This window comes from Struthio camelus, chromosome 1 (genome assembly GCF_040807025.1).
Source record: "Struthio camelus isolate bStrCam1 chromosome 1, bStrCam1.hap1, whole genome shotgun sequence".
Lineage (NCBI taxonomy): Eukaryota > Metazoa > Chordata > Aves > Struthioniformes > Struthionidae > Struthio > Struthio camelus.
Window position 1 is genome coordinate 28811447 of NC_090942.1, and position 14855 is coordinate 28826301.

Consider the following 14855-nt stretch of genomic DNA (forward strand, 5'->3'; position numbering starts at 1 on the left):
ACAAATCAAGCGGAAATATGTGATGGAAGGATATATCTTAACACTTGCAACTAATTCTTAGTCCTCTCTCGTTTCTGATGATATATACAACTGCTTTTTCAGCCTGCATTTTTCTCAGTTTCAGGAGGAAAAAGATATTTGTAAAAGCTATTCAAATAAAAAATGGGAAACGCTCCTCCCTCATCACTCTGTCACATAGCTACTTTCCCAAAAAAAGTTAAGTCCTCTAATCTGGTTTGGTGATATTCAAGAAGGTCCACACAAAGTTGATGGATGGTTAAAGTCCCATGCAGGCCTCATAATAGTCTGTTCCAAGCACAAAGGTCAGTTTCACCTTTTGGGCATAAAGCTGTCAACTAATTTATTCTGGAGGTATTTCCAGTGGGAATGCTAATTGTACATAGCCCCAGAGAGCCCTTATCTGAAACACGGTTCTCATCACGCGCACTCGGGAACAAAAAGATCACATTGTACAAGTACAGAAAACAGCTAATCAAAGAAATGGCAAGTCTACTCTGTGAGAGGATGCTTAAAGGCCTCTGTTTGCTTAACTGATCTAAACTGAAGTAATGTTCACCAAAAGGTACCTAGCTGTAGACAGAGCCTGATATACTACTATATTACAGAAGGAGAGAGATGGCTGTTCAAGAAAATTAGGATGGTCTCGATATCACAGAGTATAATATCCACTCTTGTGTTACTGTACTTTCAAGGAGAGCGTAACGGCCCTTACAGCTTGCCCCCTCCTGGAGATTTGGCTGCCAAGGCTCAGGGCCAACCCAGAGACAGTGCAGCTGAGGAAGGCTCCCTTGCTTTGGTGCCAGTGGGGACAGGCTCCCAGACCGTGCTGCGGGGAGGCCTCCGAGTGGGCTGGCCCCTGCCCATGGAAGCTGCTTTCAGCTGACTCTCCACTGCAGGGGGCCTGCCCGAGCCCAGCCCTGCTGCCTTGCAGCCATTCCTGCGCCTGGCCATGGGCCCTCTGATCCGGGCCCCCACCCCGACCTGCAGACTGATTTCCTGGTCTGGCCTCAGTCCTGTCACTTGGTAGCGGTGGCGCAGGCCCTGGTTGATGAGGCCCCTGCCCTGCCAGCCCAGGGAGCCCCGCATCGTCCCTACCTCCAGGGAGCTGCTGGCCCATGTGCTGCCCTGATAGAAAGCTCCTCACACTGGGGATTGCCCAAATGGGTTCTGTATTAATATGAAGTTTACAGCTGGATAAAGAATGGCCCTTCTCTTTTATAGTGATTCTGAGATTTCAAACCTTGGATTTATTCCAGTTCAGGCCACCAACCAGAAGTGACAGATTTCTCTGTAACATGGAATGATTCTCTTCCCAGCTCCAACAGGGAGTGGGAAAACTGGAAGACCTGTGAGCCCAAGGCAGTCCAGTTAGTGGGCTCTCTTGGAGCAGCCGTCTCTAGTAGCCTCAGTCCAAGTAGTTCAAGGAGATCTGACATCTAAAAGCCTTGACTGTATGGATCCAGGGATCACGGGCCAGGGTATTCAAGGTATTATTCCCCTATCAGGTCATAAAGAAGATTACTGTGGAGATGAATGGATGGGATGGCTGTAAGCCAGGTAGGCTACTGACACAGGGATACTTGACAGGCAGGGCTGATTCACAGCAATTTGCTGGGTTTCTGGCATATTGTTACTGAAATCAACACAGCTCCCATGAAACATTTTGGACTGAATAAACAGGCAAATTCTAGTGAAATGAAATTAAATGAAATAAATCTTTCATCAAAAACTGTCCAACCAGCTACAGCCCTCATGCTCTTAAGCTAACATGTGAACCACGTATCTTGATGGACTTCTGCATGCAACAGAATACGTACCTCTAGCTCTTAGACAAAATCAGCCAAAAACAGCTGCTTATGGTTTCCAAGACATTATTACTGCTCTTAATCAAAGATACTACACTAGATAGGCATAGTCTTCTCTTTAGCTATTAATGATTTCAAGGTGGGAATCTGAGTATTTATACCATAATAGCTCCAAAGGCCTCCATCCAGAGTAGGGCCTTGTTCTTACAGACAAATATAAACGTAAGACCTCACCATAGACTCATCATAGCAGTAAAACACATTGGAAAAAATGAGTGCAACCAAAAAAAAAAGGATGAGAGGAAAGACAGTGGACAATGACAACAGTACTAATTCCACCTGGCTTTAGGAGAAAACAATCTACACATCTGCATGGATACCCTATTAAACTGTAACTGCTTATACACTTGCATCTTCTTGGATTCAGCCCTGATCTTTCTGACTGAAGGAATAAAACTTCATTACTTTTTTAATGCTTTGAATACATCGGGAAGACTGGAGCTCTCTGTCAGCCTGACAGGCCTCTGAGCCCAAGCACGGTTCCAGTGCAGCGGGAGGGTCTGGTAACAGGCTAAACAAGAAACTTATCAAAGAGCCAGCATCATGGAGGCAAACAGAGGTGGCACGCACAACACATCTCCACTCTCCCTGAAGCTGTTTTAGAGGATAAATGAATTGCAATCGTTGTACTTCAGTGACGAATGAGGAGGTTTAATTAGACCAGAGGTTCAGCTAGATCAAGAAACAATACAGGGCCATCACAAATGGCAATATGTTGCTGTGCCCTCCCAGGCAGAGGTCTCCAAAGACCCTGTCTTAGAGAAAACCTCTAAAGGTGTCTCTCCTACGCAATGCAATGGAAACCTGAGCTGCCTCACGCAGCTATACTTATTATTACACATACGCAGGTGCTGAAACACGGAGAGATCATCATGATGGCTCCTTGCATCTAGTTCTTTGCCTGGCTGATCCCAGCTCTCTCTTTGCATTCCTCCTCTTCAGATCTCTTTCATTATCTCCCTCCTCATCAGATCTGTCCTACACCTTATTGTCTCTGTTTTCACTCCCTCCAGGTCTCGAAGTCCAGCCAACACAACCACCCCCTTTCTTTCTCTGAGCTTAGTACTTCTTTCTTCCCTTTCCAACTGGCTTCTAGTTTCAACCCTTTCCTCTCCTTTTCTCTCCTGTTAGTTTTTTCTTCCTGACTGGGCAGCTTTAAACTTTCTCTTTGACATCTAAAGGCAACTTAATTACCAAGACAGGAACCCCTCTACCCAATGTCCTTCCAAATTGCCCTGTCCGTGTTGAGCATGTTATCTTTTTTCTCCTGCTGTCTACGTGCCAACCACTTCTGTCTTCATGTGTAGGGCTGCTAGCGATAATAGAAAGCTGTAGCTCTCCTAATTACGGCCAATGCAAAGTGCTCCAGTTACTACACAGCTGCCTGCAGCTCCTCCCATCCTCTTCTCCATCCAGCTATCTGGATCTCAGTAACAGCTTTTTTAAATCAGCGCCTGTATGTTCTCACTACTGAGTCTAACCAATTTTCTTTCTTTTCCTTTTTTTTTTTTTTTTTATTCCTGTACACCAGGCAAGATTAAGTCCACTGGATTTGATTCAAGTGCTTCCTTCCTTTAGGCTACCTTGGTGCAGCAGGCAGCCACAAGAGCTCAGGACAGACATGTTGATGGCTCTGGCGTCTACAGCAATCAGGAATTGCAATGATGGAGAGAATCTGACTTGGGCCCAATAGTCCTGGCATCTATCATAACTGTAACGCATGCACAGCCACATTAGCCTAGGAAACAGAGCTGTAAGGAGTTACGCAGGACAATAATCTAGGGGCTCTGAAAAGTCCTCCCTGAGTATGCTAAGTGTGATTTGTTGAGATGTTGCTTGAGTTTGGATAGGCTGCAACACGGCTTTCAAAGAAGAGCAAGGGAATATCTCAGATACACAGGACTTTCTCCCCACAAAATGTCCACTCATTGCTTTAAAGTAGAAGAGAACTAGTCATTCACAAGAGGGTAAACAAATTGTTTGCGACATGGCAAAATAATGTGTTTTTTTCTCTAGTTGAGGCATTAGAAATGGTAACAATACCATCTGGGACCATCATTTTCCTTTAAAAAGGAACTAGCTCAGAGAAGACAACCTAGAAAATTTCAGCCAGAACGACCTAATCTTAACCAAGCTATGAGCAAATACTAAAGTTGTCCAGTGATTTCGGTCTTCAAGAGATGGTTCTACCAGCCCTTGTGTATTGCATTCTTTTTAGTTTGGATTCTTGTGGTTGTCTTTTTTGTTTTCTGGACCCTCTCATCTCACATCCCAGAGTTTCTCCTTTCCCAGACTTCTTCCTCTCAAAAACCTATCTTTTAGGAACTATAAAAAATTACAAATGGGGAACAGCATTTTTCCTGTGCTTTCACAGAGGGCTTCTGAGCTGGTTACCTGACATTGTAATAAGAAAAACATGAACAAATGCATAAATAGATATTCCTCAGCTATAGCCATTACGTACACCAATGGGAACATACTTTTAATAAGCGTTAGGAGGATGACAGTGGAAACTATTTGCATTGTTATAATGCCAGTAGGTGCAAAGAGAACCTATTGTGTTAGGTGCTGTGCAAACACTTCCTTGTACACATAAAGTGCAACATAGTGGAGTTTATATTTCTCTTACTTCCTTGAATGGATTGAATATGTATTTACTTTATTGTATTGACAGCACTCTGGCCACTAATTCTCCTCTGCTGGGAGTGCTTTTAACATTCCCAATGTAACGAGGTACTTCAGTGCCCTTTTATACAATAAATTAACCTATCTGAGAAAGGTTTCCTTCTTTTCCTCAAAAGTGCAATTTGCCTCTGAAATTACAGCTCAGGCTGCAAATAGGCAAATAGTCATTCCTGCACCTGTGACAGCACCCCTTCAGGTCAGAATATGAGAATTTTACACTATTTGAACAGGAACTCTCCTTCTCCCAGGGGGATGAACAGCACAAGTTTACAACAGGTCCAAGATACTGGATTCCTCATGCCCAAAGAAGCTGCTTTTAGGTCACTTTACAAGTTCTTGTTGGATTGATGGTAATTAAAAAGTTTTGTCATTTTGCCAGAGAAATAAAAAATAAATCATTGTCTCAGCAAACAGTTGAAAGCTCTCTTAAATGTGTCTGGAATAGTTTCTCTGTAATATAATGGTGTGTACAGAATAGATTCATTTCCCATCTGGAATATAAATTTGTTTGCATTATTTGTTTCTATTAGCAACTACAACTTACTAGAAACCATGCAGGAATTCAGATACAGTTCTACCCCACCCCCCCAAAAAAAAATTAAAAAAGAAGGAAGGAAAGAAATGAGAAGGGATGAAAGGGAAAACAGGTAAAATTTTACAATTGTTTAACTTAATGGTTGGTTACATTGTTTTAGGAAACAGTTTACACACAAAACTGGGACTTAAGTAACACCAATATTTAAGTTGTCTGATTAAATTGTTACAGACTTCAGCAGGTAGTCTCATTAGATCATCTCAAAGCCTTGGCTTACATAGCAAACCCATACAGCTACGTGCACAGCACACTTCCGGGTTACTTTTAACAATCAGATATATGGACCTACATCTGTTTTCTCTCCCCTTTCACTTTACTGAATAGCTAATGTCTTACAAATGACACAAGAGACAGGGCCTTTCAGGAGGAGTTCGAATGCAGGGAGGGAGCCTTGCAAATCAGTTCAGAAAGGGTGTTCCACAACTGAGGAACATCCCAGAAACAGCTGTAGTATTTTATCAACATCAGCTTGGGATAGCTGCATTACATATAAGCTCCAAACACAACATAATAATATTGAAGTCTTGTGTTTTTTCTTCCGTAAACCCCAGGAATTATTTACTGTCCATGACCTAGGATGTACTACACTCTTTTCCATACATATGCCTCTAGACTGACACTAATATCCCAACTACTTCAGTGATACCTGTCTTAAATTGGCAATAAAACCTTTTTGTTTTTAAACTCCTACATTTCGGAGCAGAATGTTGTCAGACAGTGTCAGCCCTCTTCCTTGGGACCAACACTCTACAGTGCATGACACTACACTAAAACAAAGGTATACTACTCCCTAGAATCTCATTTCAGACAGATGTTTGAAAAAATGTAGACACTTTATAAGTTCACACCAAAAAGAAGCAAAGAGAAAAGTTGATGAGCAAGTCCTTGGCATTTCAACTGAACAGCGCAAGCTGACCATGAGCCAGCAATGCGCCCTTGTGGCTAAGGCGGCCAAACCTGGACTGCATTAGGAAGAGCATTGCTAGCAGGTCAAGGGAGGTGATCCTTCCTCTCTTCTCAGCCCTGGTGAGGCCATATCTGGAAGGCTGGGTCCAGTTCTGGCTACTGGAATGGGGCTACTGGAGTGAGTCCAGTGAAGGCCTACTAAGATGATGAAGGGACTTGAGCACCTCTCATATGAGGAAAGGCTGAGAGAGCTGGGCCTGTTCAGCCTGGAGAAGAGAAGGCTCGGGGGGGATCTGATCAATGTGCATAAGTATCTGAAGGGAGGGTGTCAAGAGGATGGGGCCAGACTCTTCCCAGTGGTGCCCAGTGAAGGGCAAGCAGCACTGGGCACAAATTGAAACACAGGAAGTTTCTGTCTGAACCTAAGGGAAAGCTTTTTTCCTGTGCGGGGACTGAGCATTGGAACAGGTTGCCCAGAGAGGTTGTGAAGTCTCCATCCTTGGAGATATTCAAAAGCTGTCTGGACATGGTCCTGGGCAGCCTGCTATAGGGGACTCTGCTTGAGCAGGGGGATTGGACTAAATGTTCTCTAAAGGTACCTTCCAACCTCAACCGTTCTGTGGTTCAAGATAAGATACAGGAAGTAAGAGTAAGAGAAAGAGAATGGCCCTGGAGGATTGAATGACGATAAAAGATCTCCAGGCCAGAATTCTGGGACAAACAAATGATTCCATTTGTTATGATTCTTCTCTAAGTGGAATTTACAGCTCTTTGTTTTGTTCTCTTTTCCTGCTGTACTGCTGGCTTCATTTCCCACTGGTACCTTTTTTTTCCCTCCTAAAAGGAACCCTGAAAATACTCTTGCCTGTCCAACTGCTTTCTTTTTACAAAGTCAATCTCTGTCAAAGTATAAAACCACAATTTGCTGTAGCTGGAATGTTCCAATAACATAAAGTTATGGATAAAAGTCTGTAGATACAGGTAATAACTTTTATCAGGTATTCTTCTGGCATAGCTGAAAAAATTAAGCAGCTCTCAAGCACTGAGAACACTTTTTACAGGTATAAGATATCTTCAGAACGAGAAGTCGTGATCTGTTTGACAGTGGTTACATTCCCGCTGCAGTCAAGAATGAGATCACAGTTCATGTGCCTGAGCTAGCCTTACACTACATAGCTCAGCTTCCAAAAACACCACAGCCAGGTCAACAGCGGCGAACAGCTCTAGTGTTTGCCCAGCTTCTTGGATAGATTTGGCAGACTGTACTGAGCTCTGTGCTGCCTTTGTTCATTTAAACCTAGTTCTGACATCTCTATGTGTCACATTGTGGCTTCAGTGTAATCCCAAAACAATGCGAATTTAATAACCTGTGGCTGAGGCTTCCTGAACTGAGCTTTGAAGACCTTTTAGTTTTGTGACACCGTTAGATTTTTTGTGATGCTGCTTGATAAAACTTATCTCCATTTAAGAACAAATTGGATATGACTTAAATCATAATTGAGCTGGAAATTGAGGTGTAATACCCATACTCTGCATAAAAGTATAATCGCAAGTATACTATTGCCACCTTAATATCCTCCGGCTTACAGAAGAAAACATGAGTGTGAAATTAGCAGTGCTGTATGTTAATCTGTATCAGGCCGCACTGTTTTAATGTTAAAATACAAAGTAAACCCCTCCACAGTCTGCTCCCTTCACCACCTCGCTATACTGATAATTTATACATCTCTCAAAGGTTTTCAATTTCAAAAGTATAGACTCTGAAAAACTGGGGGAATCAATTAATGAGGTGAACTGGACTGAAAAGCTCAGGAACTTCAACGTGGCAGAGGACTGAAGCAAAAGCAGGAAGAATAACATGGAATTTGCATTCCACAGATGGGGCTACCTGCCAGAAAGAGAGATTCAGCCTTTTAACTAACAGCCTCCTAAACAGAAGTTGGGGAGTGAGCAGAGGGTCATAAGTGATGGATAGAAAGACTGATCTGCAAGTAAAGCAGTATCTTGGAGGTCTGAAAGCACAGACATTACGGGCTGATTGCAGCTTAAACTAAGTTAGATTTTGCAAAGGAAATGAAGGCTGTTAAGTATAAACAGAAAATAGAACAAGGAAAAAGGTAGTAAAGGAAGACTTAGCCTCAGTTTCATGGTAATGTTGAACATGGAGACAATAGCAGAATGAGCAATAGGAATGCATACAAAAGTGGAAAACACAGCAGTCAGTAATCTCCATCTCTGAACACTGCAAGAACTGGCCCTGGAAATAGCCAGGGCTGGCACTAAGGATGTAAAATGAAAATCCACGTTCAGAATCAAGTGATCCTGTAATGAGAAAAGTAAATGCAATACTGCTTATTTAATGAGAAAGGAAAAAATGTGTGTTAATACGGACTCACTAGTGTGTAAACTATTAGAAAAGCAACTGAAGGAAAGAATGATCAAAAGCATGCAGATAAGTGAGGAAAATAGAACAGGCTCCCAGGTACAGCTCACGTCAGGCTAAACTGATATCTTTGCTTTGCAAGATAATCCCTCACTCTTTTTTTTTCTTTTTTGTCTTTTTTGTCAGAAAGGATATAGTACTCTATCCAGGCTTCAGTAAAACATTTGGAAAGGTTCACCCAGAGTAGGATTGGAACGTAGAGGTAACCAGGCAACCAGCTAGAAGAGCAGTATCAATGATTGCGCTGGGACAAGAACCATGGGGATGGAGAAAGTAAAACATAGTTCCTCGGGAGCAGTTCTGGAATCAGACTGTACTTAATATCTTCTAAACAGCTTGGCACAAGAGTAGAGATCAGCTAATAATACAAAGGCACTCATCTCACCTAAATCTTGTTGTCTAAAACTCAAGCATTTACTTGAAAATAGTTGTTCCTTTCCCAGTCAATGTAGAGAGAGGCATCTTGAAGGGAAAGTTTGTACAAACGAGATGTTAAAGACAGTTCTTTCTTTCCACTGCCTGTAGAGGAAGTCTAGATGATTTTGTTAAACAAACAGCCCAACTTTCAGATAGCTAAACCACGCTATTTAGTGGCTGGCATAAGAGGTATATCCTACAAAGAAAATGCTTAATTCCTGACATACATGGGAAAGGAATTTCTGCCATACCGATATATATCTATTTTTTTTTCGAACACACTTGGTGTTCAACTGTAACTGATGTGTAGGGCCTCTATTTTAACACACCTCAGTCTTCCGCTCCCCAGTGGAGGCTGCTTGCTTTCAGAGGGCAATACTGGACCCACAGGAGGTTTGGAGGCTGAAGTGCAGGAGCAGATCTCTGAGGGTGAAAAAGCATCTGCCCTTAATCTGCCTTTCTTTACCACGAACCTACATACTGCAGTACAGAGTAACAGGTGAGAAAATAATAAAATATATTAGCCTTTAGTAGCCAGAAGGCAAGATTCTTATTGCTGTGATATGTATCTAGGGAGGGGATTAGGGAATTAGAATGTAAATCCCTTTTCCTAGTGAACTTTGTAGTTTCATCGATTCTTCATCCATGAGCTTTAAGTTTTCAGAGCTTAGTGACAGGGTGCTGCATAAGGAATTACTAAGGCAATTTATGTGAAGCGTACCAGAACTCCAAACCTAGGTCCCTTTGTACAGCATGCTGAAAATAGATTCTTAGGCACGATCTTGAAAACAAAGAAAATATGCTATTTTAAACTAGATCTTTAATGACTATTGTGTAAAGAGTAATTCATCTCTATGAAGACTTCTGTCCTGTAACATAGCATCTGGTGGTGCCCACTGCCCCAATCCAGTATGTAACTGTTGCTCACAACAGAAGACTCACTTCAGCTAAAATTTCAGATTTCCAGGTCCATAGTAGAAGGCACTTAACGTGAAACCCCAAATGAAAAAATTGTGCCTACTATCAGCTTCTTTCCCACCCCATTGGTTGTTCCCCTTTCCACAACATCAACTTGTTCACCTAACGCAAAAACTAAGAGTTAGGTCTTCAGCAGTGTTAACTCTACAACAACACTTTCTCCTACTCACTTTTGGCACATGTGGATTAAACTCTACTGCTCTGTGAATAGCTTCTACTGCATTCATCTCTGCTGTACTCAGCCCTCGCCTTGAGGCAGCCTCTGGAGAAAATCTACAAAAGCAAAGAAACAAATACATTAGGTCAGAAATGCTAGAAAGTAAAAGCCAGAAAAGGAATCTAGACTATGGGCCCATGTAAGCAGACTGAGCCAATTTCCTATGCTCTCCAAACTTCCATAGTAAGTGGAAACTCTGAGTGACCTATTACATCAAGGCCAATGAAAATCTCAGCAGAAGTGGAAAGCGTGTTTGCATCTAATCATAGCAGGAAGTCAGTTCAAACAGTCAGTGCTTTCTCTGTCACTAATCTAAATTTGCTCTAGGTATCTTGCTAGGGGGCATATTCAAGGCTGAAATTGCAGAAAAAAGAAAAGCAAAAAAAACCAATGCCAAATAACTGTCGGAAGATTTCTATTAAAAACAGATTTGGGAAGGTTTTAGGGAGGTTCCCAACCCAATGCCCCTGGGTCAGGTTGGGATGGAAGCACGATGCAGCAGCAGTAGCGGGTGGTCTACTGGCCGCAGCACCATTGAGGGTAGCATGCCCAAACTGTGGGCAAATCATCTGCCCCAGTGAATGAAAAACCAGACCATGCAATCTCTTTCTCACCTCACACCCCACGGCTAACTCCAGAGCTGTACTTGGCAGGCAGACACCACAGGGAAAGCTGTGACAACCTTAGCCCTGCCCTCCCAAGCTGGAGTCGCTGTGTAGGGAGGAAAGATGTTGCAGTAGGTACTGGCGATCTACAGGATAAAAAGAATGAAAGAAAATTACTTAGATCTTGATGTGTACATACACTTTAAAAGCAAAAATTGTCAGGATGTCAGTTCAGAAAATGGCTTTCCACTCTACTTGCTTTCCAACTTTAGGGAGGCATTCGACCCTCAGGTGCACAGACACAACTCCTGCCCGGGATTTGTGTGAAGGCACCTGAGAGCAGAATCTGGATCTTTGGGCTCCATCTCACAGGGAGCCGAGCAACCTTTCAAAGTGGGCCAATGCTCTCAAGTCCACAGGCATCAAGTATATGTGCTCAGCACCTTGGAAGGTTGAGACCCAAGAGAAAAACATAACAGGAATGAGCAGATACTTGTGTCTCTAAAAATATGAATACCATCTACCTGTCAGAAACCCTGACATAGTAATGCTAAATCCACCTGCTGCTATTTAAGTAGATGAACAGTCTTCTGACAGCACTTGTAGAATAACATCACTACCACTGTACCCACATTTATGCATTACCTTTTGGGGGTCAGTTTATACAAAGTGAAGATGTTCAGCCACACAGCACCTTTTAGTTGCGTCTTCATTATACTACCTAGGAAGCCGCTGCTCCCCAGATAGTATACATAAAACTGAAACAAGAATTTATGCTATTTCTCTTCTTTTCTTCTTCTGTAATATTTGAAGTGTTTGGTCAATACAAATTCTTCTTATATATAATGTCATTTTATGAATTTACTGCAGGACAGACAATTCTCCTGCTAACCCAGCAGATTGTTAGGGTGTGGGCTCAGCACATCAGCTAAGAGAAATCTTCAGTTAAATCAGGATTTTTGCTGGACAGTGGTTCTTACGCACTTACTTGTCAGAGACAGCTCTGGCTTTGAGCAATGCAGCTGTGTAACATATCGTTGCTGATTTTGGTAAGCTTATATCTGTTGAAAAGAAAGAAAAATACAATAAATATCTGAACCCTTAAAAGCCTTCAGAAAGAGAAAGGTTTGACTGATACTTCAACACAGCAGGCATTTATAAAAAAATCACTAAAAAATGGGATGCACAAAATTGTCAAGTGACTTGAGTATGGTCTGATCAGGGACTTGCAATCGCATGTCACACAGATTTTAGGTTTATATCCAAGTAATGATCACAGGAACTGCTATTTAAGCAGCAACTGAGTTAATTAGAGAACTAATTCAAAGACGGATATGATAGGGATATAATTAAAGAATTCATTATTTCATACATAAATGCATAGGTAACCTAGAAAACACGAATTTTTCCATAGTTCAGGAAACACCTCAGAAATAGCTGAGGGCAATCTTATTCCCTTAATTTGTTTTCACTTGGAAGCACTTGTTTAATATAAATACATGACAATTATACATGTTAAGCCAGCTATTTAAGTAATAATGGATCTGATGTGTAATCAAACAACCAACAAATTTATTGCAGCTACAGATCATAAATAATGTGCAAAAATAATGTGTTTTGCTTCTTATGGGAATCTTGGAACAAAATATTCACCAGTCAGTCTCTGGCCATTTTATGCTGTCCCAGAGACACAAAGCAGCCATAAACCTGACTTAACCTATCAGTTCGGCTTTACTTATATTTGTTTTCTACCAGTAGATTGGCACAAAGTATCCAAAGGGCAGAAATAAATGCTGCTTACCAGACTTTGGCAATAGATTTATTTCCACTGTAATGTAGAAGAATTGACTTCCACACTAGTAATCTAACAAACAGGCACATATTATATAGTGCCTGAGACATTCTGGCATTCAAAAGATAAAGGTAAGGTTTTCTTTTTTTTTTTTTTTTCCTCCTCTCATGTAAATGCTAAGTACCGGCTTCTGCAAACTGCCTGCTACCAATGAACTAGTAAGTGACAGGAAGCATTATGACCTGAGATAATGCTATGGCTTCCCATTTTATCTATATCACCTAAAATACAATTCGGATACTAAATTCAAGGCACTGGACTAGGTCCTCTGTAAGAGTAGAGCATGGCCAACTGGAGTATTTTTCTAAGAAACGATTTATCCCTCTATGTGTTATTAAAAGCAATTAGGAAGATGAACGGTGATGATTTATGGTACAGCTTGATAATGTTAAGGGTTAAGAAAAGCTTGTGATTTACTGAACCCCAGGAACTTGCAAGATGGGCCTCCCTAAAAGGAGTTAAAGAGGACAAGTAAGTCATATCTCACTCTCACTGTCATCTTTCTTCACTTACGAGTGTGCAAACCAAGTAGAACGTTTTCTGTTAGACAGATAACGTTGCCAGAATGACTTAGGCACTTTAAAAATGCTACCTGTTAAATTCTCTCTATTTTTTTAAATGCACCTGTACTTCAAGTATGAGATGTAAAGATCCTGTTGGAGGCTCACTTAGAATATATTTCAACTATAATGTCACTAGACTATATAACTGAAGTGACTGAAGTAATTAACATCAACAGCATGCAGGGCAGTCTGGGTGACAGATATATTAATTACTGCACTAATAAAAGCTATAGAAACATACCTGAGAATGCTTTAAATGACAGGAGGAGAAAACTTTTATAAGCACTCCAATAACCCTATTTATACCACGTTTTCCTTAATATTATAAGTTAAAATCTATTTCCACTAAATACAAGTCATCTTTCTCAGAACATACTAGCGTCTGTGCTTTGGTACAAATTTTATGATCAAATCATAAATAGAGTGAAAGATAGAGTACCCTTCTGAATGGAAAAGAAAAAAAAAAGATCAGCAGTGATCTGTACGGTTTTCAATTAGTCAATAGAATATCATGTTTTCCCTTTACCTGTAAAGCATTTCTCTGGGTCATCAACCAAGCAATACCTTAGGGGAAATATTTCCTATCCATCAGTTCAAATCTAGTTCTGTATCAATGACTTCAGTTGGTTCAGGATTTGACCTTTACAAAATTTTTTATGAATGACACAGAACAAGAGGTAGCTCTGTTACCTAGAAGTCCCTAGAAATCTATTTCCCCAGGCAAACTCTACATAAGAAAAGGAGCAATAAGAAGAATGTTTGCCCAGACTTCTTTGAATAATGCAGTGACAGCATCACTTTGCTTTTCAATGTTTGAAGAAGCTGAAAACTAGGAATAATTAAGAGGTCCAGCAGATGTAGCTGATGTAGCAGAAGAAAAGCAGTTATGCCAATGAAAGCTGCCTGCTTATTTGCATCAAAGGAAGCAGGTATGCCACCAAAAGCCAGAACGCCAACAAGAAAATGGCAATTCAGCCATTAATACATAATTCATGAGGCTGAAACCATGAGAGCACTCAATACAAAAATCCCAAACCAACATGCCTGATGGCTAGTTTTCGGATCACTGATTCTTGAATGGTGAATGTTCAGTGGAAGTTATACGGACCAAGCTGTGACAGCTATTACAGTTCTTGGCTAGGGCTGCACAGAACACACGAGACTAAGATATCATACAAAAGGAACTGAACTTGACACTGGGTTAAATATACTAACACAAAATACAGTATCACAAAACAAGAACTGCTGCTAGGAAGTGGGTACTCCTGAGCTGCAAACAGCTGAGAAGAATCTGGGCATACAGACTATAGGACGCTCCACTGTGTACTGCTGGCGTCTGTGAAGAAGGGAAACGTAGCAATTTGAGGTAAGGGCTCCCTTAGTCAGACACACCACCTTAGTCATTCTTGGAGCAGGAACAGGATTTTTCAAGGGCATGTTATGTTCAAATCTTATCGTCCATGGTCAAGAACAACAAAAGTAAACAAAAAGACCCTGGATTGTTTTTGTAACAATCCAAACGAAATAAGTTCTGAGAGAAGATACAGCTGTTCCCTGAGCCCTGGAACTCCAGGAAAAGAGAAGGGCTGTTTATGTAGAGGATAATGTTGACAGAAAAGTAAACAGTCCAGAATTAAATTTAGGTTGGAGACTAAAAGAAGTCTTCTAAGAAGTCAAATTTTGGGGCAGATTTCCAAGTAGAATAATG

General features: G+C 41.3%; 1 protein-coding gene across 4 annotated transcripts in view; it reads right to left on the bottom strand.

The window, feature by feature from the left end:
- The window catches only part of ST7 (suppression of tumorigenicity 7), a 162372-nt gene that overhangs the window by 17796 nt on the left and 129721 nt on the right, over positions 1-14855 (bottom strand). For all 4 annotated transcript variants that reach the window (XM_068932637.1, XM_068932631.1, XM_068932650.1 and 1 more), the window contains 2 exons: positions 11721-11793; positions 10081-10183 (listed from right to left, as the gene is read on the bottom strand). In XM_068932637.1, the coding sequence (XP_068788738.1) occupies positions 10081-10183; positions 11721-11793 (176 nt within the window). The remainder of the gene's footprint in view (positions 1-10080; positions 10184-11720; positions 11794-14855) is intronic.